The sequence below is a fragment of the Capricornis sumatraensis genome, chromosome X (assembly GCF_032405125.1).
Source record: "Capricornis sumatraensis isolate serow.1 chromosome X, serow.2, whole genome shotgun sequence".
Classification (NCBI taxonomy): Eukaryota; Metazoa; Chordata; class Mammalia; order Artiodactyla; family Bovidae; genus Capricornis; species Capricornis sumatraensis.
Window position 1 is genome coordinate 94,768,469 of NC_091092.1, and position 26,889 is coordinate 94,795,357.

The 26,889-nt window shown below is 38.2% G+C and overlaps 1 protein-coding gene across 1 annotated transcript in view; it reads right to left on the bottom strand.

Annotated features, from left to right (window-relative positions):
- HEPH (hephaestin) overlaps nt 1-26,889 on the bottom strand; it is a 136,950-nt gene that overhangs the window by 85,257 nt on the left and 24,804 nt on the right. The window contains exons 12-15 of the mRNA XM_068962145.1: nt 26,333-26,545; nt 20,006-20,219; nt 18,074-18,213; nt 17,187-17,318 (exon numbers count right to left, since the gene is read on the bottom strand). Coding sequence (XP_068818246.1) covers nt 17,187-17,318; nt 18,074-18,213; nt 20,006-20,219; nt 26,333-26,545 — 699 coding nt within the window. The remainder of the gene's footprint in view (nt 1-17,186; nt 17,319-18,073; nt 18,214-20,005; nt 20,220-26,332; nt 26,546-26,889) is intronic.

Below are 26,889 nucleotides of genomic sequence, written 5' to 3' on the forward strand. Positions count from 1 at the left end.
CACTGCAGATGGTGATTGCAGCCATGAAATTAATAGACGCTTACTCCTTGGACAAAAGGTTATGACCAACCTAGATAGCATATTCAAAAGCAGAGACATTACTTTGCCGACTAATGTTCGTCTAGTCAAGGCTATGGTTTTTCCTTTGGTCATGTATGGACATGAGAGTTGGACTGTGAAGAAGGCTGAGCACCAAAGAATTGATGCATTTGAACTGTGGTGTTGGAGAAGACTCTTGAGTGTCCCTTGGACTGCAAGGAGATCCAACCAGTCCATTCTGAAGGAGATCAGCCCTGGGATTTCTTTTGAAGGAATGATGCTAAAGCTGAAACTCCAGTACACTGGCCACCTCATGAGAAGAGTTGACTCATTGGAAAAGTCTTTGATGCTGGGAGGGATTAGGGGCAAGAGGAGAAGGGGATGACAGAGGATGAGATGGCTGGATGGCATCACTGACTTGATGGATGTGAGTCAGAGTGAACTCCAGAGTTGGTGATGGATAGGGAGGACTTGTGTGCTGCAATTTATGGGGTCGCAAAGAGTCAGACACGACTGAGCGACTGAACTGAACTGAACTAATACTTAAAGAAAAAAAGAAGACACAATTTTTAAAGCAAACACCGTATATATACTTTTCTGTCATTGTTGTTGTTCTTTTTTTAAATAATTCTTGTGGCTTTCTTATTCTTCTTTTCTTTAATATTTTATTTTTGAAAATCCAACCTCTACTGTTCATTTTTAATCTTTGCTTTTTGGTGTTTGTTGTCAATTATAAACATTTAAAAAGCCAATCTTCAGTACCCAGTTTTACCTGAGAGTGAGATTACTGGCTTGACCACTCTCTCTTGCTTTGGAATCTCCTTTTTCTCCACCAGGTGGCTTCTGTCTCTTCCCTACCTCTTCCCTTCTCTATTCAACTCTGTGAATCTCTGTGTGTTCCAGATGGTGGAGAACACTTAGATAACTGATACTGGCTGGATCTGTCTCTCCCCTTTTCATTTCCCTCTTTTATCCTCCAGCCACCTCTGTCTACTTCCTCCCTCTCCTCTTCCCTGTATAATTCCATGAACATCTCTGCGGTCCAGACTGTGGAGCACCCATAGGAAGTGATTACTGGCTAGCTTGCTCTCTCCTCTTTTGATCCCACCTCTTCTCATTCCAGTCACCTTTAACTACCCCCTCCCTCTTCTGTTCTCCATGTAACTCAGTGAACTTCTCTAGGTGTCCCTCAATGTGGAGAAACTTTTCATCTTTAACCTAGATGTTTTATCATCAGTGCTGTATAGATGGAGAAGTCTTGAGGCTACTGTAAAAATAAAACTGAAAACCAGAAGCAGGAGGCTTAAGTCTAAATCCTGAGAACATCAGAGAACTCTTGACTCCAGGAAACATTAATTGGTAGGAGCTCATCAAATGGCTCCATACCTACTCTGAAACCAAGCACCACCCAAGGGCCAACAAGTTCCAGAGCAAGACATGCCATACAAATTCTCCAGCAACACAGGAACACACCCCAGAACTTCAATATACAGGCAGCTCAAAGTTACTCCAAAACCACTGACGTCTCATAACTCATTACTGGACACTTCATTGCACTCCAGAGAGAAGAAATCCAGCTCCACCCACCAGAACACCGACACAAGCTTCCCTAACCAAGAAACCTTGACAAGCCACTGATACAACCCCACCCACAGTGAGGAAACTCCATAATAAAGAGAACTCCACAAATTCCCAGAATACAGAAAGGCCATCCCAAAAGCAGCAATGTAACCAAGATGAAGAGACAGAGGTATGCCCAGCAGGTAAAGGAACAGGAGAAATGCCCACCAAAGCAAACAAAAGAGGAAGAGATAGGGAATCTACCTGAGAAAGAATTCTGAATAGTGATAGTGAAAATGATCCAAAATCTTGAAATAAAAATGGAATCACAGATAAATAGCCTGGAGACAAGGATTGAGAAGATGCAAGAAAGGTTTAACAAGGACCTAGAAGAAATAAAAGAGAGTCAATATATAATGAATAATGCAATAAATGAGATCAGAAACACTCTGGAGGCAACAAATAGTAGAATAACGGTGGCAGAAGATAGGATTAGTGAAATAGAAGATAGAATGGTAGGAATAAATGAATCAGACAGGAAAAAAGAAAAACGAATTAAAAGAAATGAGGACTATCTCAGAGACCTCCAGGACAATATTAAACCCTCCAACATTCGAATCATAGGAGTCCCAGAAGAAGAAGACAAAAGAAAGACTATGAGAAAATCCTTGAGGAGATAATAGTTGAAAACTTCCCTAAAGTGGGGAAGGAAATAATCACCCAAGTCCAAGAAACCCAGAGAGTCCCAAACAGTATAAACCCAAGTTGAAACACCCCAAGACACATATCAATCAAATCAACAAAGATCAAACAGAAAGAACAAATATTAAAAGCAGCAAGGGAAAAACAACAAACAACACACAAGTGGATTCCCATAATGATAACAAATGATCTTTCAATAGAAACTCTTCAGGCCAGGAGGGAATGGCAAGACATACTTAAAGTGATGAAAGAAAATAACCTACAGCCCAGATGACTGTACCCAGCAAGGATCTCATTCAAATATGAGGAGAAATCAAAAACTTTCCAGACAAGCAAAAGCTGAGAGAATTAAGCACCACCAAACCAGCTCTCCAACCAATGCTAAAGGATCTTCTCTAGACAGGAAACACAAAAAGGGTGTATAAACCCGAACCCAAAACGATAAAGTAAATGGCAATGGGATCATACTTATCAATAATTACCTTAAACGTAAATGGGTTGAATGCCCCAACCAAAAGACAAAGACTGGCTGAATAGATACAAAAACAAGATACCTACATATGGTGCCTACAAGAGACCCACCTCAAAACAAGGGACACATACACTGAAAGTGAAGGGCTGGAAAAAGATATTCCACGCACATAAAGACCAAAAGAAAGCAGGAGTAGCAACACTCATATCAGATAAAATAGACTTTAAAACAAAGGCTGTGAAAAGAGACAAAGAAGGCCACTACATGATGATCAAAAGATCAATCCAAGAAGAAGATATAACAATTATAAATATATATGCACCCAACATAGGAGCACCACAATATGTAAGAGAAATGCTAACAAGTATGAAAGGGGAAATTAACAATAACACAGTAAGAGTGGGAGACTTTAATACCCCACTCAAACCTATGGAGAGATCAACTAAACAGAAAACTAAGAAAGGAACGCAAACTTTAAATGATACAATAGACCAGTTAGACCTAATTGATATCTATAGGACATTTCACCCAAAACCAATGAATTTCCCCTTTTTCTCAAGTGTGCAAGGAACCTTCTCCAGGATAGATCACATCCTGGGCCATAAATCTAAACTTGATAAATTCAAAAAAATCGAAATCATTCCAAGCATCTTTTCTGACCATAATGCATTAAGATTAGATCTCAATTACAGGAGAAAAACTATTAAAAATTCCAACATATGGAAGCTGAACAACACACTTCTGAATAACCAACAAATCACAGAAGAAATCAAAAAAGAAATCAAAATATGCATAGAAAGGAATGAAAATGAAAACACAACAACCCCAAACCTGTGGGACACTATAAAAGCAGTGCTAAGAGGAAAGTTCACAGCACTACAGGCATACCTCAAGAAACAAGAAAAAAGTCAAATAAATAACCTAACTCTACACCTAAAGCAACTAGAAAAGGAAAAAATGGAGAACCCCAGAGTTAGTAGAAGGAAAGAAATCTTAAAAAATTAGGGCAGAAATAAATGCAAAAGAAACAAAAGAGACCATAGCAAAAAAACCCAACAAAGCCAAAAACTGTTTCTTTGAAAGGATAAATAAAATTGAGAAACCATTAGCCAGACTCATCAAGAAACAAAGAGAAAAATCAAATCAATAAAATTAGAAATGCAAATGGAGAAATCACAACAGACAACACAGAAATACAAAGGATCGTAAGAGACTACTATCAGCAATTATATGCCAATAAAATGGACAACGTGGAAGAAATGGACAAATTCTTAGAAAAGTACAACTTTCCAAAACTGAACCAGGAAGAAATAGAAAATCTTAACAGACCCATCACAAGCACAGAAATTGAAACCGTAATCAGAAATCTCCCAGCAAACAAAAGCCCAGGTCCAGACGGCTTCACAGCTGAATTCTACCAAAAATTTAGGGAAGAGCTAACACATATCCTACTCAAACTCTTCCAGAAAATTGCAGAGGACGGTAAACTCCAAAACTCATTCTATGAGGCCACCATCACCCTAATACCAAAACCTGACAAAGATGCCACAAAAAAAGAAAACTACAGGCCAATATCACTGATGAACATGGATGCAAAAATCCTTACCAAAATTCTGGCAATCAGAATCCAACAACACATTAAAAAGATCATACACCATGACCAAGTGGGCTTTATCCCAGGGATGCAAGGATTCTTCAATATCCACAAATCAATCGATGTAATTCACCACATTAACAAACTGAAAAGTAAAAGCCATATGATTATCTCAATAGATGCAGAGAAGGCCTTTGACAACATTCAACATCCATTTATGATTAAAAAAAAGAAAAAATCTCTCCAGAAAGCAGGAATAGAAGGAACATACCTCAACATAATAAAAGCTATATATGAAAACCCCACAGCAAACATTATCCTCAATGGTGAAAATTTGAAAGCATTTCCCCTAAAGTCAGGAACAAGACAAGAGTGCCCACTTTCACCGCTACTATTCAACACAGTTCTGGAAGATTTGGCCACAGCAATCAGAGCAGAAAAAGAAATAAAAGGATTCCAAATTGGAAAAGATGTAAAACTCTCACTGTTTGCAGATGACAAGATCCTCTACATAGAAAACCCTAAACACTCCCCCCAAAAATTACTAGAGCTTATCAATGAATAAAGTTGCAGGATATAAAATCAACACAAGAAATCCCTTGCACTCCTATACACTAATAATGAGAAAGTAGAAAAAGAAATTAAGGGAACAATTCCATTCACCATTGCAACGAAAAGAATAAAATACTTAGGAATATACCTACCTAAAGAAACTAAAGACCTATATATAGAAAACTATAAAACACTGAGGAAAGACATCAAAGAGGACACTAATAGATGGGGAAATATACCGTGCTCATGGATCGGAAGAATGAATATAGTGAAAATGAGTACCCAAAGCAATCTACAGATTCCATGCAATCCCTATCAAGCTACCAGCGTGGTATTTTTCACAGAGCTAGAACAAATAATTTCACAATTTGTATGGAAATACAAAAGACCTCGAATAGCCAAACCAATCTTGAGGAAGAAGAATGGAACTGGAGGAATCAACCTGCCTGACTTCAGGCTCTACTACAAAGCCACAGTCATCAAGACAGTATGGTATTGGCACAAAGACAGAAATATAGATCAATGGAACAAAATAGAAAGCCCAAAGATAAGTCCACACACCTATGGACACCTTATCTTCGACAAAGGAGGCACAAATATACAATGGAGTAAAGATAATCTCTTTAACAAGTGGTGCTGGGAAAACTGGTCAACCACTTGTAAAAGAATGAAACTAGAACAGTTTCTAACACCACACACAAAAATAAACTCAAAATGGATTAAAGATCTAAATGTAAGACCAGAAACTATAAAACTCCTAAAGGAGAACATAGGCAAAACACTCTCCGACATAAATCACAGCAGGATCCTCTATGATCCACCTCCCAGAATATTGGACATAAAAGCAAAAATAAACAAATGGGATCTAATTAAAATTAAAAGCTTCTCCACAACAAAGGAAACTATAAGCAAGGTGAAAAGACAGCCTTCTGAAAGGGAGAAAATAATAGCAAATGAAGCAACTGACAAACAACTAATCTCAAAAATATACAAGCAACTTAGGCAGCTCAATTCCAGAAAAATAAATGAGACAATCAAAAAATGGGCCAAAGAACTAAATAGACATTTCTCCAAAGAAGACATACGGATGGCTAACAAACACATGAAAAGATGTTCAGCATAACTCATTATTAGAGAAATGCAAATCAAGACCACAATGAGGTACCATTTCACCATTTCACATCAGTCAGAATGGCTGCGATCCAAAAGTCTACAAGCAATAAATGCTGGAGAGGGTGTGGAGAAAAGGGAACCCTTCTACACTGTTGGTGGGAATGCAAACTAGTCCAGCCACTATGGAGAACAGTGTGGAGATTCCTTAAAAAACTGGAAACAGAACTACCTTATGACCCAGCAATCCCACTGCTGGGCATACACACTGAGGAAACCAGAATTGAAAGAGACACATGTACCCCAATGTTCATCGCAGCACTGTTTATAATAGCCAGGACATGGAAACAACCTAGATGTCCATCAGCAGACGAATGGATAAGAAAGCTGTGGTACATATACACAATGGAGTATTACTCAGCCATTAAAAAGAATACATTTGAATCAGTTCTAATGAGGTGGATGAAACTGGAGCCGATTATACAGAGTGAAGTAAGCCAGAAAGAAAAACACCAATACAGTATACTAACACATAAATACATAATTTAGAAAGATGGTAATGGTAACCCTGTATGCGAGACAGCAAAAGAGACACAGATGTATAGAACGGACTTTTGGGCTCTGAGGGAGAGGGAGAGGGTTGGATAATTTGGGAGAATGGCACTGAAACATATATACTATCATGTAATAAATGAATCGCCAGTCTATGTTCGATACAGGGTACAGGATGCGTGGGGCTGGTGCACGGGGATGATGCAGAGACATGATATGGGGTGGGAAATGGAAGGGGCGTTCAGGATTGAGAACTCATGTACACCCATGGCAGATTCATGTCAATGTATGGCAAAATTAATACAGTTCTGTAAAGTAAAATAAAGTAAAAATAAAAATTAAAAAATAAAAATAAAAAACACAATGAGGTACCACTTCATGCCTGTCATAATGGCCACGATCCAAAAGTCTACAAGCAATAATTGCTGGAGAGGATTGGATAAAAGGGATCCCTCTTACACTGTTGGTGGGAATGCAAACTACTACAGCCACTATGGAGAACAGTGTGGAGATTCCTTAAAAAACTGGAAATAGAACTGCTTTATGACCCAGCAATCCCACTGCTGGGCATACACACCGAGGAAACCAGAATTGAAAGGGACACGTGTACCCCAATGTTCATCGCAGCACTGTTTATAATAGCCAGGATATGGAAACAATCTAGATGTCCAAGAGAAGATGAATGGATAAGAAAGTTGTGGTACATATACACAATGGAATACTACTCAGCTATTAAAAAGAATACATTTAAATCAGTTCTAATTAGGTGGATGAAACTGGAGCCGATTATACAGAGTGAAGTAAGCCAGAAAGAAAAACACCAATACAGTATACTAACACATATATATGGAATTTAGAAAGATGGTAATGATAACCCTGTATGCAAGACAGCAAAAGAGACACAGATGTATAGAACAATCTTTTGGACTCTGTGGGAGAGGGCAAGGGTGGGATGATTTGGGGGAATGGCATTGAAACCTGTAAATTATCATATAAGAAGCGAATCACCAGTCCAGGTTTGATGCAGGATACAGGATGCTTGGGGCTGGTGCACTGGGATAACCCAGAGGAATGGTACGGGGAGGGAGGTGGGAGGGGGGTTCAGGATGGGGAACATGTGTATACCCGTGGAGGATTTATGTTAATGTATGGCAAAACCAATACAATATTGTAAAGTAATTAGCCTCCAGTTAGAATAAATAAATTTAAATTTTAAAAAAGGAAAAAAAAAAAGAAATTCTAAAGAAAAAATATTTGACAAAAAATTTAAAAATCAAATTTATAATAATAAAAATAATATGATACTGTTGCCTTAACAAAATAATATACAAATACAACAAAATAAACAACTTGGAGTCAGATCTATTTATTTAAAGAAACCGAACACTAAAGGTGGCTAAAAAACAAAGGAGGAAGAGCTGAATTGTTTAAATATGGCATTGAAAAAAGTGAGATTCCTGGGTAGCTCAGCTGGTAAAGAATCCACCTGCAATGCAGGAGACCCTGGTTCAATTCCTGGGTCAGGAATTTCCCCTGGAGAAGGGGAACAGAGATTCTTGTAGACAGAGATTCTTCTATTCTTGAGCTTCCCTGGTGGGTATTCTTGGGCTTCACTGGTGGTTTAGGCAGTAAATAATCTGCTTGCAATGCAGAAGACCTGTGTTCCATCCCTGGATTAGGAAGATCCCAGGGAGGAGGGCATGGCAACCAGCTCCAGTATTCTCGCATGGAGAATCCCCATGGACAGGGGAGCCTGACAGGCTACAGTTCATGGGGTCGCAAAGATTAACCATATTGAGAAAACTTCCTCACTATATGGAGAAAATATGAAATGGATCCTTAGTTAATGGCACATAGAAAGGTAGACTTTGCCATGATTAAATATCCAAATGTGGCAAAATCATAAATAGAAGATAATTTGGAGGTTGGAAGGACTTTAAAAACAAGACTTAAAAAGCACAAATCTTGAAGCCAAAGTTTGATGAATTTGATTATAAATGTTGTTCTGTTCAACAAACAACATCATGAAGAAGATTAACAGATGAATGACAAATTGGGAAAGGACATCTGCAATATACAAACACAGACATGGTACTAGTAGATAAAAGATAGAAACTTTCAAAAATGAAAAAGAAAAACCTAACTGGAAACCCCAATCCATCCATGTACTTTAAAATACATCCAGAACCAAAACACTTGTTATTCCTTTCACTCTATAGGGCTTGCCTGAGCTGCCATCATTTTGTACATGGATTAATTTAATTATCTTGGCCACTCTTTATTGTCTCACTCACTCACTAAGTGATCTCATGCATATTATCAATATGTCTTCAAACATCATCATCTACATATGGATGATTTAAATTCATTTCTCTAGTTCGCACCTCTCCTCTAATTTGGTTACATGTGAAGCAAGGTATCTACTTGATATTTCCTCTTGGATGTCCATAGGCATCTTAAACTTTATTTCAAACTTCTCCATTTCATTAAATGACAACTATTTCCATTGATACAAACCAAAAACCTTGGGACCATCTTTTTCTGTTCCTTTCCCATCCCATTCCTCATCTGAGACCATTAAAATACCTCATTCAGTTCAGTTCAGTTCAGTCCCTCAGTCGTGTCCGACTCTTTGCGACTCCATGAATCACAGCACACCATGCTTCCCTGTTCATCACCATCTCCTGGAGTTCACTCAGACTCACGTCCATCGAGTCAGTGATGCCATCCAGCCATCTCATCCTCTGTCGTCCCCTTCTCCTCCTGCCCTCAATCCCTCCCAGCATCAGAGTCTTTTCCAATAAGTCAACTCTTTGCATGAGATGGCCAAAGTACTGGAATGTCAGCTTTAGCATTATTACTTCAAAATGAATCCCAGGGCTGATCTCCTTCAGAATGGACTGATTGGATCTCCTTGCTGTCCAAGGGACTCTCAAGAGTCTTCTCCAATACCACGGTTCAAAAGCATCAATTCTTCAGCGCTCAGCCTTCTTCACAGTCCAACTCTCACATCCATACATGACTGCAGGAAAAACCATAGCCTTCACTAGATGGACCTTTATTGGCAAAGTAATGTCTCTGCTCTTCAATATGCTATCTAGGTTGGTCATAACTTTTCTTCCAAGGAGTAAGTGTCTTAATTTCATGGCTGCAATCACCATCTACAGTGATTTTGGAGCCCAGAAAAATAGTCTGACACCATTTCCACTGTTTCCCCATCTATTTCCCATGAAATGATGGGACCAGATGACATGATCTTCGTTTTCTGAATGTTGAGCTTTAAGCCAACTTTTTCACTCTCCTCTTTCACTTTCATCAAGAGGCTTTTCAGTTTCTCTTCACTTTCTGCCATAAGGGTGGTGTCATCTGCATATCTGAGGTTATTGATATTTTCTCCTGGCAATCTTGATTCCAGCTTTTGTTTCATCCAGTCCAGCGTTTCTCATGATGTACTTTGCATAGAAGTTAAATAAGCAGGGTGACAATATACAGCCATGATGTACTCCTTTTCCTATTTAGAACCATTGTGTTGTACCATGTCCAGTTGTAACTGTTGCTTCCTGACTTGCTTATAGGTTTCTCAAGAGGAAGGTACAGGTGGTCTGGTATTCCCATTTCTTTCACAATTTTCCACAGCTTATTGTGATCCACAGAGTCAAAGGCTTTGGAATCGTCAGTAAAGCAGAAACATGTTTTCCAGGAACTCTCTTGCTTTTTCTATGATCCAGCGGATGTTGGCAATTTGATCTCTGGTTCCTCTGCATTTTCTAAAACCAACTTGAATATCTGGAAGTTCAGTTTCACATATTGCTGAAGCCTGACTTGGAGAGTTTTGAGCATTACTTTACTAGCGTGTGAGATAAGTGCAATTGTGAGGTAGTTTGAGCATTCTTTGGCATTGCCTTTCTTTGGGATTGGAATGAAAACTGCCCTTTTCCAGTCCTGTGGCCACTGCTGAGTTTTCCAAATTTGCTGACATATTGAGTGCAGCACTTTCACAGTATCATCTTTCAGGATTTGAAATAGCTCTTCTGGAATTCCATCACCTCCACTAGCTTTGTTCATAGTGATGTTTTCTAAGGCCCACTTGACTTCACATTCCAGGATGTCTGGCTCTAGGTGAGTGATCACACCATCATGATTATCTCGGTCATGAAGATCTTTTTTGTCCAGTTCTTCTGTGTATTCTTGCACCCTCTTCTTAATATCTTCTGCTTCTGTTAGGTCCATACCATTTTACCATTTCCGTCCTTTATTGAGCCCGTCTTTGCATGAAATGTTCCCTTGGTATCTCTAATTTTCTTTAAGAGATCTCTAGTCTTTCCCATTCTGTTCTTTTACTCTATTTCTTTGCATTGATCGCTGAGGAAGGCTTTCTTATCTCTTCTTGCTATTCTCTGGAACTCTGCATTCAGATGCTTATATTTTTCCTTTTCTCCTTTGCTTTTTGCCTCTCTTCTTTTCACAGCTATTTGTGAGGCCTCCCCAGACAGCCATTTTGCTTTTTTGTATTTCTTTTCCATGGGGGTGGTCTTGATCCCTGTCTCCTGTACAATATCATGAACCTCCGTCCATAGTTAATCAGGCTCTCTATCTATCGGATCTAGTCCCTTAAATCTATTTCTCACTTCCACTCTATAATCATAAGGGATTTGATTTTGGTCATACCTGAATGGTCTAGTGGTTTTCCTTAATTTCTTCAGTTTCAGTCTGAATTTTACAATAAGGAGTTCATGATCTGAGCCACAGTTGGCTCCTGGTCTTTTTTTTGCTGACTGTATAGAGCTTCTCCATTAAAAAAAAATCCATCCTAAATATGACCACTGCTCATCTCTTCCAAGCAACCGTTATCTCATCGCTCAACATAATTACTGCATTGCTTCCTAGATTATCTCCATAATTCCTTCCTTGCCTACTTTCAGTATTTTCAAAATATATCAGTTAGATTGATTGTGTTAAAATGAAAGTTAGATCATGTTACTTCTCTGCTTAAAATCTTCCAATGACTTCACAGTCTTTATGACTTATAAGATGCTACACGACCTACTTCCTGCTCTTCTTCTACTTATATTTTCTTTTAATTCTTTTATTTTTAAGCTATTTTACCTTGAATCCACTTATACTTTATTTTAGCATATGGTAATAAACAGAGATATAATTTTGTATTTCTTAAGGAATAGCAACTTGTCCTAAAACCATATACAATCCTCCCTTGATAACCTTGGTGGATTGATTCCAGGAACCCCCATAGATATCAAAATCCATGTTTAAGTCTCCTGTATAAATGGTACAGTATTTGCACATAACCTATACACATCCTCTCTTCTTATATACTTTGCCATCTCTAAATTAGTTATAATATCTAATACAGTGTAAATGTTATTTAAATAGTTTCTGTTGTTTAGTCACCAAATCGTGTCAGACTCTCCATGACTTCATGGACTGTAGCCCTCCAGGCTTCTCGGTCCATGGGACTTTTCAGGCAAGAATACTTGAATGGATTGCCATTTTCTTCTCCAGGGAATCTTCCCCACCCAGGAATGGAACCTGTACCTCCTACTTAGCAGGTGGAACTGTTACCACTGAACTACATGGGAAGCCCCTAGCCCACAGCAAATTAAAGTTTTGCTTTTTGGAACTTTCTGGAATTTATTCTGAATACAGTAGAATCATAGAGGTTAATGATGCCAACCTTCACACAATCAAAAAAACACCTATAACTTTGCGGTTGGCCCTCCATATTCATGGTTCCTCATCTGTGGACTCAACTGACTGCAGATTGTGTAGTATATACACGTTTATTGAAAAAATATGCATATAAGGGGACCTGTTCAGTTGAAATCCAAGTTGCTCAAAGGTCAACTATGTTTTGTTTTGTTTTGTTTTTAAATCTGTAGTTGCTTGAATCTGTGGGTTTGAAGAGCTGGCTGTATTGATTAATTTTTCTTCCATTGAAATGCTAGCTTTTTCTAATATTAAACTTTAAATATACTCAGCATTAGAGGCAATATTTCAATGCTCTTGTGATGATATTAATACAGGAGCACAAGAAAACCTGTTTTTTATTACTTACTCCTCTCCTTGAGGCTTTTTATCAAAGAAAATAAAAAGAATTGTAGCCAAATGAGAATCAAAGTGTCACTTCTTTAATAGCTGAGGCAGTGCCCATTAACTCCTATTGCAGAACTTTGATAATTGATGAGTTTAAAAGCTTTGACTTAAAGGAATAAAGAAACCTTCCTCATTCTAGCCCCTTGAAATTAAGATGGTTCAACGTGCAGTGCAAACATTATCCTAACTCATAACCAGTTCACCCATTCACAGGCACAGATCAGCTTACCACATGGAAGCAGGCAGTGCAACAGAGTGTTGAGATGAAAGAAACAACCCTGCCCATTAGTAAGACATTGTCCAACAAAATCCTAGGTTCTGATTAATCATATTAATAACATCTCCCTTGTGAGTAGACCTAAGGAGGGATGTAGAAAGAAGAAATGTAGGTTAATAGTGTAATAGTTGTATTCCCATGTCTGTTGACAAAGATAGAACTTTGGGTCTGTTTCAGGGAATTTTCTTCTGTTTTATTAATTAGTTTTAACAGTACCAGGCTGCTTTAATTATTGTACCTTTGTAATATTGAGTTGTGCTAGTCTTCTCTCATTAATCTTTTTTATTGAGGAATACCTGATTTACAAATATTGTGTTAGTTTCAGGTATACTGTATAGTAATTCAGTTTTTTTCTGATTATATTCCACTATAGGTTATCAAAAGATATTAAATATAAATCTCTGTGTTATACAATTTATCTTTATTGCTTGTCTATTTGATGGATCATATTTCTCATCTTTTAATACCATATTCCTAATTTGTCCCTTCCTCTTTTCCTCTCCCTTTTTGGTAACCATAATTTCTTTTTTTTTTTTTTTTCCTAAATCAGTGAGTTTGTTTCTGCTTTTTATATAGATTCATTTGTATTATTTTTTTAGATTCCAAATGTAAGTGATATCACATAGTATTTGTCTTAGTATGATTAACTTCACTATGTATAATATTCCCTAGGTCCATCCATCTCATTAATTTTTAAAAAATACTTCTTGGATCTTCTTGTCCAGGTGTTCCTTATTCTTCCAAATGAACTTTATATACAATCACTTCATTTAAGTACAAAAATGTCCAGTTGAGATTTTGATTAGAAATACTTTAAACCTATATATTATTTAAGGTAAATCACCCCCTAGTAAACAATGGTATTTTACTAAGTTCCATTTTCAGCTCAATGTTATTGTCACACTACACACTATCTCACTAGGTAATCTCATATATGATCATGATTTCAACTATCATTTATTGTAGTTACAGATGACTGATAATCTCTACATATCTTCCAGATGTTTCTTTCAAATTACAGACTCATACTCAAGTTGAGTATAGCCTCTTATTTTTATAAGCATTCTCTTCTCCACTTGGATGTCTTACGAGTAACTTATTTATTCAATACATTAAAAAGTAAACATAATATTTTCCCCTCTAAATAAATAAACCAACAAAAAATACCCAATACTTCTTGCTTTTTTTTTTTTTTTTTCTTATTGGTACCACCATCTGGGTGCTTAATCAAAAAATCAGTTTCTTATCCTTAACTCTACTCTCTCTCTTATTGCCTGCCTAAGACCTGTACAATCATCATGTCTTATTGATTATCTATTGGTGGTGCTGGTTTAATCACTAAGTTGTGCCCAACTCTTGCAACCCCATGGACTGTAGTCCCTAGTCTCCTTTGTCCATAGCATTTCCCAGGCAAGAATACTAGAGTGCCATTTCCTTCTCCAGGGGATATTCCTGACACAGGGATTGAACCAATGTCTCCTGTGTTGCAAGAGGATTATTTACTACTGAGCCACCAGAGAAGCCCTGACTATCCATTAAAATCCCTCAAACCCAACTAATTCTCTCAATCCTCATTTCCTACAACTTTTGATAAAGTCATTGTCATCACTTGTATGTACTACTACAACAGCCTTTTAAAAGTTTTCCTTGCTTCCAATGTATCCCCTTTCTCTTATTAGTTATTTATTGGTTATTTTAGTACCTGGATCACCATCTTCCTTTCTACCTCAATCTCCACCACTCTTCTGAATGACTTTAAAGTCTGTATGGATAGCTCATCTAAAACTCTAGCCTTCTAGTGCCTTCGGCTACTCAATTCCAGTAACCTTCACCTCCACTTCACTTTGTGTGCCAAGTCACTTCAGTTGTGTCCGACTCTTTGTGATCCTATCAACTGTAGCCACCAGGCTCCTCTGTCTGTGAGATTCTCTAGGCAAGAATTCTGGAGTGGGTTGCCTTGCCCTCTTCCAGGGGATCTTCCCAAACCAGGATTGAACCCACATCTCTTAAGTCTCCTGCATTGGCAGGTGGGTTCTTTACCAATAGCACCACCTAGGAAGCCCCCACTTTCCTTTGGCCATTGGTTAAACTATAGACCATCATCTTATCACCTGAAATTGCTCTGTTTAAGTTTTAAAATTAAGTTACACTCACTGTTTTCACTCCCAGATCTCCCAATTATTCATTATTCCATTGTAATCTGGCTTCTTTTCCCACCAATTTATTAAAAGCACCAGCGACTCGTCTGTTGCTATATCCAATGGGAAATTTTATGTTATTTAACCTCTCTGAGGAAGTTAAAACCATTGACCTCTTCATCTTTGAAATGATCTTTTTAACATCTTTGGTACCATCTTATCCGATTTTTCTTCTAACATTTTGCTCATTTTTTCCTCAGGTTTACTTTTCAATTAGTACATCTCTTAAATTTTGTTTTCCTTAGGGTTTTATTCTAGGATTCCTACTGTCCCATTGAATGTACTCTTCTAGGGTGACTTTATTTCTTTGTCTTCAATTACTACTTAAATGTTGATGCCTTTCGCATTTATTCCCTCAGATAATACCCTTCTTTTGAGCTTCAGACCTTTATGCCTATTAGATATCTCTATTTAGTTGTCTTATCCTGCTGCTGCTAAGTCACTTCAGTCATGTCTGACTCTATGCGACCCCATAGACGGCAGCCCACCAGGCTCCACCGTCCCTGGGATTCTCCAGGCAAGAACACTGGAGTGGGTTGCCATTTCCTTCTCCAATGCATGAAAGTGAAAAGTGAAAGGGAAGTCGCTCAGTCGTGTCCGACTCTTAGTGACCCCATGGACTGCAGCACACCAGGCTTCTCCGTCCATGGGGTTTTCCAGGCATAGACATCTCTAATTCAAGAAATTCAAAAGTGAACTCATCATCACCCATTCTCTCCCATCCCAAGTTAGTTGCTGCCTATGTTCTCTATATTGTGAATGGTAGCCCTTGTACCTGGTAGTCCAGACCAAAAATTGGGAAACATTTCAGGATTTTCCTCCAAAAATGTGGTTACCATTCAAGAATCCTTCACCTTCTCATGTTCCATATTCATTAATCAAATCCCACTGATTCTACTTACTTTATCTTTTTGGAACCCTTTTGTCAACTTCAAATTTCACCTATTTTACTACTGAATCTTTACATATTGCATTCCCCACAACTGGAGCTTCCTTTCCCCTGCTTTTGTTCCACATTATCCATTTACCTGTATGCTTATTTCTCTTTCTTTATATTAATGGTTCTTAAAGTATAGTTCTTGATCCAGTAACATCAGAATCACTTGGTCACTTTTGTGAGTGAGAACATTCTTGAACCTTATCCCAGACCTACTGAATCAGAGGTGCTGGAGTTATTCCAAGAAATCCATGATTTAACAAGTCTTTCAGGTGGTTCTGATACGTGCTAAAGTTTGAGAATTACTGATTTAGATCTCAGCTAACATATCACCTACTTTGGGAATCATCCTTGACCATCCAAACATTAGATTTGGTATCTTATTCTAAAATTCCATGACACATTTTTTTAAAGCCCCTAATTAAGAGTTAAAAGACTGCATTATAATTACCAGTTTACTTAACTCTATACAATAACAGCCCAAGTTTTTTTTTAGAGTATGAACAAGTATTATTCCCCAAAACTTCCATAACTTCTAACATTGTTCCTCACCCAGTAGGCCCCCAGTAAGTGTTTATTCAATGAATGAATGAATGAATAGAAGATAAAGTGGTCAGATTATGATAACTCTACATTTAGTATTAGAATTTTAATATGTAACTGTGGTTAAGATTCAATCTGTACTAAGAGGACAGAAACTTTATCTATGACTAGGCTTAAGGATCAGTTTGTGGTCTGGGACAAGCTGATCTCTAGTCATGATTAAGAGCTCAGATTACATATAGCCAGATCTAGAGAGGCTAGAAGCTCAGTCTGTATTCAGGGTTAAGGATAGTATAAGACTCCATGTGTAACAAGTGTTGAGTAGATCTTTGATGAAGCAAAAGACCTAAGGTAGGCAGTTTGTTCTGAGATTGAAAGAATGAATATATCATAGAGACAAATTCAGACTATGGCTTAGTTCTGGTAAATATTCCTGTTTCTGTTTGCTAAGAATATACTTTTTTAAAAAAGGAACAAGCCAGAGGCTGAAAGAGAGATGCTTCACCTCCTATGATCCTTCACTAATTGTTCCCACTTACCAGGCTCAGCAGCTAGTGGCCAACCAGTGCTGGATTCTAGCACTCCATGGGCATGCACAGAGTAGGGGCGGCTGGCATTGTTCTTGAACACCACAGTTAGAATATCACCAACCTCTCCTCTGATAAGTGGACCTAGTAAATGCAAAAGAAGAAAAACTTTCTCATTAGTGGAATAGTGAAACAAGGGCATTAAAGACATTAAAGAAAGGGATATACACAGGAGCCGCCTAGAATTAAGGATTTGCCCTGTGAAAGGGTCACAAGACTGAAAGTCATGAATGGCTCCATTTTTAAACTCAGAAGCCCTTGAACTGATACTGCTACCAACATGATGAGGGTACTTCAACAAGATTATGTCTCCAATTATCCCCACCTCCCATCTCTCTTTGTATAATAGCTCAAGGTTCTAGATAATCAGAATTCTGTGGAATCATTGTTGGTAAGGAATGAGAGAGAATTCCCTTCAAGGACTAGTGGGTATCTTCTGTATGATGATAAGAATGAGGAAGCTCATTGGCTTCTATAAAAGTGATGAAACTGAAGCAATAATTGCAAGGATATAAGGGTAATACTGGTTCCCTGTACCATTTTTCCCACTTTTTGATACTCTTAAGTTCTCTTGCCTTTAGCATTTAAAAATTGTATCACTATTATAGATCCCAAGATATAGAGGCCTGGAAATACCTGGTTCAGATTGCTGCAGAATTCTTGAATTAACTCCATTTGATTGCTTATTTTCATGGATGATTTATAAAATATGACCGTATTTCCAGTATGTCATAAGGAAAATGGATAATGAGGAATGGAGAGGGCTTCCCGATATGACACAGCCTCCCTAGGAGCATCACAGGCTTCTAGATACTAGGAGGAAAGTGGAATTCCCTTACCTAAGATTCCCAAGTGTTCCTCCGATCCAGTCCTTGGCCGTTGGACCCTGAATGTGCCATCAGTATACTCTCTGAACACAGCTTTCTTGTATCTTGAACCCAGGAGCCCATCTTTGTTGCTCAGAAAGATGTGACCATAACTAGAGGAATCCAAAGAGTAGTATTAGCACCTGGCCTTTAACCTCTCATTTTCAGATATGGGAAAGCAAAGTCAGACCCAACTTCATGGCACAGATATTAGGAGAGCCCTATTCCCGTGTCAGATTATCCACCTTGGCTGCATATCTGCAGTTAAAAATGGTAGATTTCAATATTTATTTATAGTCAATTGTTTTCAATCATTTAGTTAGGAATTTATAGTAAAATTTATATGGTGAAAACACTAAGATAAGAATCAAACCCTGAACATTAGCTCTAGTCTTAATGATGTTTTAGATGAAATTAGTCTGACAAAGGACAAGGTACAGATGGTAGGAGAATACTAACAGCTTCTGTTGCTGGTAGGTGAGGGATGGGGATAGGCAGGAAGAAAACGAAATCCTACAGATTTCTCATTATGAGATGTTTTCGTATTTACAAAGAGCTATATTATTCATTTTATCATTTGGCATTTCCAATAGACTGATGAGGTATGTACATCCTAAAGGTAGAATCCTATGATTCAATGATGACAGGACTTATCTTTATTGATACTGTCAGCCAGAAGGGGAACCAGGGCTTGGATTAAAGTCTGGTCAAGTTCTTTCAATTATACCACATCACTTTAAAGATGAGTAAACCAGAAATCAGAAAAGTGAATTCATTTTTTCAAAGTTGCAGAACAAGTTAGCAAGAAGCCTTCAACCTTCAACAACCGACACAATTAATTGGCAAAGGGTAGTGATAACACCCAGAGAAGGCAATGGCACCCCACTCCAGTACTCTTGCCTGGAAAATCCCATGGACGGAGGAGCCTGGTGGGCTGCAGTCCATGGGATCGTGAAGAAATGGACATGACTAAGCGACTGCACATTCACTTTTCACTTTCATGCATTGGAGAAGAAAATGGTAACCCATTCCAGTGTTCTTGCCTGGAGAATCCCAGGGACAGTGGAGCCTGGTGGGCTGCCATCTATGGGGTCGCACAGAGTCGGACACGACTGAAGCAACTTAGCAAGTGATAACACCAAAAATAAATGATAGCGGGAATTGCTAAACTGTACCATAGTTTCCATTCTTCCCTCCTTCCTTTTTAGTAATAGAACCACCTAGGTTTTATCTGAGCACATTGCTGCCTAACCAGAGATTACACTTCCCAGACTTTCTTGCAGCTAGGTATGGCCATATGAATAAGTTCAGGACAATGGGGTATGAGAGAAAGTAATGTATACAACTTCAAGTTATTGCCTCACAAACAATGCTGCTTACCCTGGATTTACTCCCCCTTTCTTGATAGCTGGGAATGACTACAACTTAAATAGATATTTTAGTTCCTATTGGCCATGAACTGCTCCTATTTGCACTAGTATGTAAACAAGAAATAAAATTCTAACATACTTAAGCCACTTTTTGGGGGCTTTTTCTGCTATTCATTTTAGCCTCTATCTTAATGACATTTTGGTAAGGGACGTTTGAGCTTGGGATATTCAGTCCCCCAAGTAAATTCCATACAAAATTTGAGTCCCAATATCAGCTCTTCTGAGGAGAGGAGGAAAGGAGGCCAAGACTTAGAGCATGAAGACTTGGGCAAGGTCTTTACTTCAGCTCTAGAGTATAGCAACATAGATGAAGCACTGAGTTCCACCTTACCTGTGTTTTACTCCCTGCTCTAGATTTGTTGGTGTGTTATTAGGTGAGTTTAGATAAGTGCATCATCATCTCAGAATGTCCTCCATTTCAGTAAACTGGTCTAGAGTCTCTGAAAGGATGATCTCTTCTTTTCTGAAACCTTACCTGTCCTTCTCAGACTGGTTGTGCCATTCTAGTTCCCAGCTCCTGTCAGGGCAATAGTCCCACTCCATCTCTTCTGCCATGATGTAGTAGATCCTTGCAGCTTGGTAACGTTGATGAGGATTGGCTTGGTGTCCAGGACAAGAGGAGACATTATAGATGGCCCTCATCCCTGCTTCTCTATGGCTGCCTGCCTGGCAGTAAATTTCAAATGTCCCTGAGGTGGGAACAGAGAGCAAAACCTGAATTCAGAATACCCCTGTATAGTGCCTGAGGGAGTTCCTACTTCTCTCTAGTCGTATAGCAGAGAGTAGGTAGCTTCAGATATGGTTTTGATATGCATTAGGTAAAATATTATTACATTTACTGAGAATAATGAGCACAGAAGTTAACTAAACCTGCCACTAGAATGACAAACTCCTCTCTGTTTACCAATGACTTCTCTAGTTTTAGGACTGAAAGTGTAACATCTCTGGGAACTCCTCAGTTATGAGAAAACTGAGATAGTCAATCATCTTATCTGACACTTATTAGCCATATAACTTTCAGAAAAATTTTAAGCTTCTGTGTATTTCAGTTTCCTCATGGTAAAGAGAGGAACATTTTACTTAATGGGATTATTTTAAAATTAACCACAAAAAATACGTACATATTGCTTGGCATAGTATAGTGTAAAACGTTCAATAAGTAAAACTATAAGTAAATAAGGCTGAATAATTATTATTTGAAAGAAGGCATTGACCAATTTTATCCCCTTCCTACCAAGTCTTAAAGAAATAAAGGTGGGCATACATATAATGAACTTTTTGATCATAAGAATGCTTACATCAGAGAACTCTGAAATGGCCTTCCCCAAGTCTTTTACAATAAAATGTTTGGATGTCAGCCATAAATATCTGAATTGTAGAGCTGCCTGTATCTGATCTCAGGATCCAGGTTTCTATGTCAAGGACACAAAGGTTCATAGAATATTGATCAGGAGAAGCTAACTTTCTTACATTATTTCCCCAGTGTTCCTTATTTTACTGATAACTGCCTATACCACCGCTACAAAATCTTCCTGGCTTTTAAAGGCTTCTATGAGCTAGCTCCAAACTATGGACGCAATCCCACTTCCCACTCTGGCCCAAATTCAACCAGGGCTCTAACTAAATTTGCCCCTGATTGCCCCTCTCACATATCTCATTCCTATCTTGAAATTTTCACTCATTATTACTTTTCTGGAATAGACCTTCCCTTCCTCATAAATATCTTTATGAGTTCACTCATTCTCCAAGATCCAATTCATATTTAATCTCTTCCAGAAAGTCCTCCCTGACTATTCCAGCCCACATTGTGCTCTACAGTTTTGCTTTTCTACTTCTAAAACACTTTTCATCTAGATCACATGGTTAAGGACTAAGTGCTTCTCTCTTTAAAAAACAATCTTTTCCACTAGTTTATAAACTTCATGGAAAAATATTTTTTCCATATCTACTTTCTGACTCTTCTATTTCCTTTATCCCTCATATCTGTTCCATCAATAAATCCTATCATCACTTCCTTTCCAGTCATTGTTCTGTTTCTACTCTGTCACTTCTCTAGTCAAACCCACTATCATCTCTCACCTGAAAAACTTCCATAGCCTCACAGCTGTCTTTTCTGCTTCTCCTTCCCTCTTCAACATTCTCCAAAAGGGATACAGGGTCCTCTTTAACAAATATGATCCAGAGCACATTGCTCTCTTGCTTTAAATGCTCCATTCATACTCAGAATATAATTAAAGCTCCTGACTGTGGTCTACAAGGCTCTATATAGTATGATTCTTGCCAACCTCTATGATTTCATGTGGTGTCAGTCTTCTCCTTGTTTATTAAACTCCAACCATACTGACCTTTTTTCCAACCCTTGAACAACACATGCTTATTCCCATCTTGAGACATTTACACTTGCTGGATCCTCTACTTAGGATATTCTGCTTAGGTATCTTCATATAGCTTCTTTCTCCCCATTACTTAGGCCTTAAATGTCACATTCTCCGAGAGCCCTTCCCTAAACACCATATCTAAAGTAATGCCCCTATCAGTTTATCACACCAATGTATTTCCTTTCCTTCAAGACATATATCATGATCTGAAAATGTCTTATCATTTTATGATGTGATTTTGTGTGTTTGCTGTAGACCTTCCCTGGAAGTAATTATTGTGTCTATCTTTTCACCCCTCTACCCCAGACTTAGCACATGGAAAGTATGCAATAAATATGTGTTGAGTTAATGAATTTATGTGCAAATGAATGACTGGATACACTGTATATAATGTCTAATAGTCATAGCTCAGGGGTTGGTGTGAACAAGAAAGTCTGTTAATCATTGGATGGAATAGAAACAAATAGAAGACTTTATGGCAGAATCATGTGACCTGAGAGTAACACATCATCTCATATGGACATTGTTCTCCAAGATGCTTCTTTTTAAATACTTTTTGGTCCTTTGCATCTGAATCTCCTCCTACCTCTGTGACCAATATTTCTACTGTCTCCTTATTCTTGCTTATTTTTTCCTTCTACCACTTAAATGTTGATTTCTGCCTTAAGTTTTATTTCCTATAACTTCCTATAACTTTTATTTCCTATAACATGCTAAAGGACACCAACAGGAAAACATTCAAATCTCTCTGTAGCCTGGACTTCTCCAATGTTTACATTACTACCCGCAGCTACCTACTGTAAAATCTACACCACCTGGACTTCACCAGAAACTTAAAATCCAACATGTTCCCAATGAATACGTTCTATCTAAAATTTAGTACCTTTTCCTCTTTTCTGTGTTTGCTCATATGATTAATGACACTACCATCCATCTATTGCACAAGCTGAAAATCTCAGACATCCTTTCTTCTTGCTCAGCCCATTAGCAAAGTCTTGTCATTTTTCCCTCAAATATCTCTTAACTCTGCCCCTTCTCTCCATCTCTATTGCTCCCACCCATTGTCAGGTTCTTATCACTTCTTACAAGGGCCTCCTGCTATCACCTCTCCAATCTTATTTCTTAATGTTTCTCAACAAGGCTGCTATTAACATTTTGTGTGTGATTATTCTTCATTGTTTAAGGCTGTCCTACATATTGAAGAAAGCTTTATAATCTCTGACTCCCATTCTATAAACAACAGCATCATAACTTTATAACTCCAGTCATTGTGTGACAGCTAAAAGCATTCCACACATTTCCAAACACCAGCATACCACTTTAGTTGAAAACCAATGAATAAAATCAATCTACATAACCTTCTCCAGGCAGATGATGCTCTCAAGTCACTGCTTATGTGGGTCCTACTGCCTGTAATACCCTCTTCAACATCCACCTTCTTTCTTTGCCTGGTAACAGTTCATTAGTCCTTGAAAGTTCAATTTGAATGTCTACTTTTCTAGGAAAGCTTCACTTCACAAGTCAGGCAGAATTTGTTCTAATTTCCTGTGTGTTACTATAGCCCTTGACTGATAGCATTGTCATAGAATTGCGAATATTGTTTGCATACCTATCTCCTTTCCACACTAACTGTGAACTGCCTCATTCATTCTCACATCCCTAGCATCTAGACCAACAAATGTAAGAAAACACACCTTTACTATGTCTGGGGGAAATCTACCTGTAAAAAAAAAAAAAGAAAAAAGGGTAAAATAAAACATGAGGAAGAAAAAGAAAAAAAACATGACGACAAGAGACCAAAAAAAAGATACATATTAAAAGAAAAAGAAGCAAAAGAAATAGGAGGAATGGAAAAATAAATAAAGAGAAAAGAAGATTAAAAGTAAAAAGAAAAGAAGTAAAAAAAGAAGCCTAGGAAAAACTCAAAGGAAGAAAAAAAAACAGTGAAAAAAGAGAGAGAAGAGAAGGAAAAGAAGAATGCAAAAAAAGACAAAAATAATGCAAGGAGAAAACGAAAAGAAGGAAAGGTAAAAGGTAAGATAGGAGAAAATAGATTTAAAAGGGGGAAGAATGAAGGAAAGTAAGGGGAAAGAAGATATACAAAAAAGGAGAGATAAAACAAAGAAAAGACAAAAGAGGAATAGGAAAAATGAGAGAAGAGAGGAAAAGTAATGGGGAAAGAAAAGAGGGTGTGGAGGGGGAAAAATGAATAAACATTGAGTTCTAATGGTGAAAGAAAAAAGAAACTCTGAAGCATCAGAGCAGTAATAAATATTCTTTTTGATGCTGAGAAATCTAACATGAAGTTGGTGGAAAACAGCACATTACAAGCTCTAGCCTCTTTACCTGCCACTTTCTCTGGCTATCAAAACTCTAGTATCAGTAGTTCTTCTGGAACAGCTGAGGTGTATTATTCAGGATATTTTTAAATGTAAAAATGTCATTTCCATTAAATGTAGTTAATATCTGAAATTAAAATATTATTAGGATTTAAAGCAAAGCAAAAAGAAGATTTAAAAAAGTCACAAATAAACTTATAACACTCACACTCTTAGCATTTTGCTGCACTTTTTCTGGGAATTTGTTCTTCTCTTTTGTTAAACATAATTGTAAGCATCCAGCAAGCAATATGTTGAATCTCCATGGTGATGTTTTTAAGTTACCTGCAAAGCTGCTTAATTGCATATGTATATTGACCAATCTTCATTGCAACTCCTTTTTCTAGACTTCCAAAGCCAAATTCTGGTTCTGGTCTTTTTATTAACTTGGTACTTTCGTCCTATCTTTGGGGAGCTATTCCAATGGTCTCTCTCAATCTTAATCAGACATTAACCCTTACCAAAGGTATAGTGAAGGTGACTTCAGATAAAATATTACCTAGGAGTAAGAATTAACAGGGGTTGATGGAGATGGGGCCAAAGGGGAGAAAAAATAGAGCTGACATCCCTAACCTGAGAAAATCATTTTCCCCCTCCAGATCTCTGTCTCTTCCTCCCATTAGTTAAATAAGTGAAATAAGATTATCTCTAAGGGGCTCTACCAGTTGCAATATTCTATGACTCAAAAATTCTTCAGGAAGAGGAGAATTTGAAAGACTGGAAAATGCAAAGATAAAAAGTTAGGGGTTTTTTTGAATGAGAGTAACCTTTTAAGCCTTTCTTATAAACCCATTCACTGCCAAAATATTGATAACTGTGAGCCCTAGAGAGCCATGTAGATCTTACAGGGGAGCCTGGTTAATTTTGTATGAAAGAGATTAAACCTAGGGTTTGGCTTTCGGACCACAGCTAGAGAGAAGAGTCTTTCTTTTTCCGAACTTCCCCACCCCAGTGTTCACTACAAGCATTCATTTCTGTTGGTACTTTCAGCCCCATTAATGGCTGTTTCTAATTTACTGACATCAATTCTCTTTGACCAAAGTATCCTAGGTACATGGGCAGAAATGAGGACCCAAGAAGTCTGTGGAGGCCTGCTTCATGCCAAGTGTGTGTCAAACCCAATGCCAGGACGAAATCATTATGTTGTTAAGGAAACTTGCTTTGTTTAAGGATTTTTTCTCAAATATGAATGGATTTATAGAACTAAAACTTTAGTGAGAACTTCATGGAACTGACAGATATTTCTTACAAACACTACTGCCACCTATTGCCTGGAAAAAAAGAATACATCCTAGGAACTGCAGAGAAAACTTTCTGCCAAGTTAGGAAATGTCACACAAAGATGGAATCTGAAGAAACATTATAGTCAAATTTAATTATGAAAGAAAGATAAGGAGAGGGAAGAGGAGGGGGAAGGAAGAAGGGATGGAGGAAGAGAGGGAAGAATGAACGAGAGGGAGAGAGGAGGAGAAATGAACAAAAAAAGAAACGAAGGAACAAATCTAGCCACAGAGAGGGGAAGTGACTAGACAAAAATAGGACAGCAAGTTAATAAAAGACCCTGGACTAGAAGTTCCTGTGTTCTAATTCTTAGGCTAAAACTGTTACAGCACATGCCACCCTGCTCCTACCAGAAAGTTGCAAAAATCTTCACAGAATGTCGGAGTTGGAAGCATTTATAGGTATATTTCATTGATCTTTTCTTCAGTGCAGGGCTTATATCTAGAATTTCTGCATGGCCATGGGGCTATGTGGCCAAGTCCATTCTCTGCCTATGCAAGAATTGCCCTAATACTGGGCAGCATCTCTATTTTCCTCCTGTCATTCCAGAAAATAAATTCCTCAGCTCTTTATTCTACCTGCAGCTGAGAAGAGAATCCAAATAACCAAAACATGGAGTACACATTGAGAAAAGGATACAACAGTTTTGAAAAGTTCCCAAGTACCTCAATATGACTTTTCTTTGCTGTTCAACAGCTCCACACCTCATCCGCCCCAGTGCTCAACAAATTTTCTCAGCCTAGGGCCAGCTGCTAAGGCACTTACCAGGATTGTCAGGCTGCATGATGGCCATAGCAAAGGTGTGAGGAAAGAGCATGGCTGCACTCTTCCTCATGCCCTGAAGCTGCACAGTGTTGCCCTGGAATGTGACCCCATGCACATCTGTCTCTGTGCCCAGGCCAAGCAGGTGCCAGGCCACTGTGTCACCCTTGCACATGTCCAGCTTGGGCAGGTTAGAGAACAGAAACCCATTAATGGCTGGAAAACAGAAACACAAGACAGAATGGGAAGATGAAAACAGGTTACTCAGACACCAGCTGGCAGTGTGGCATCAGCACTGTACTAAGGTTTTCCACAACTTGAAATTTCTGAGTCATTGTCAACTCCTCTACCTTCTTCTCTAAGCCACATTAATTCTACTTATGATTTTCTGCCTCTTTGGGATGAGGGCTCGAATGACCTTTCTGGTTTTACATCCTGACCTTCCTCCACCATACTTCACACCCTGGCAAAACTGAACTATCCTCCACTCCCAAAACTTCACATTCCAAAAAAGTATCCATCTCTCCTATTCCCACTTTCTTAAAACTCCCCTCCCTTGG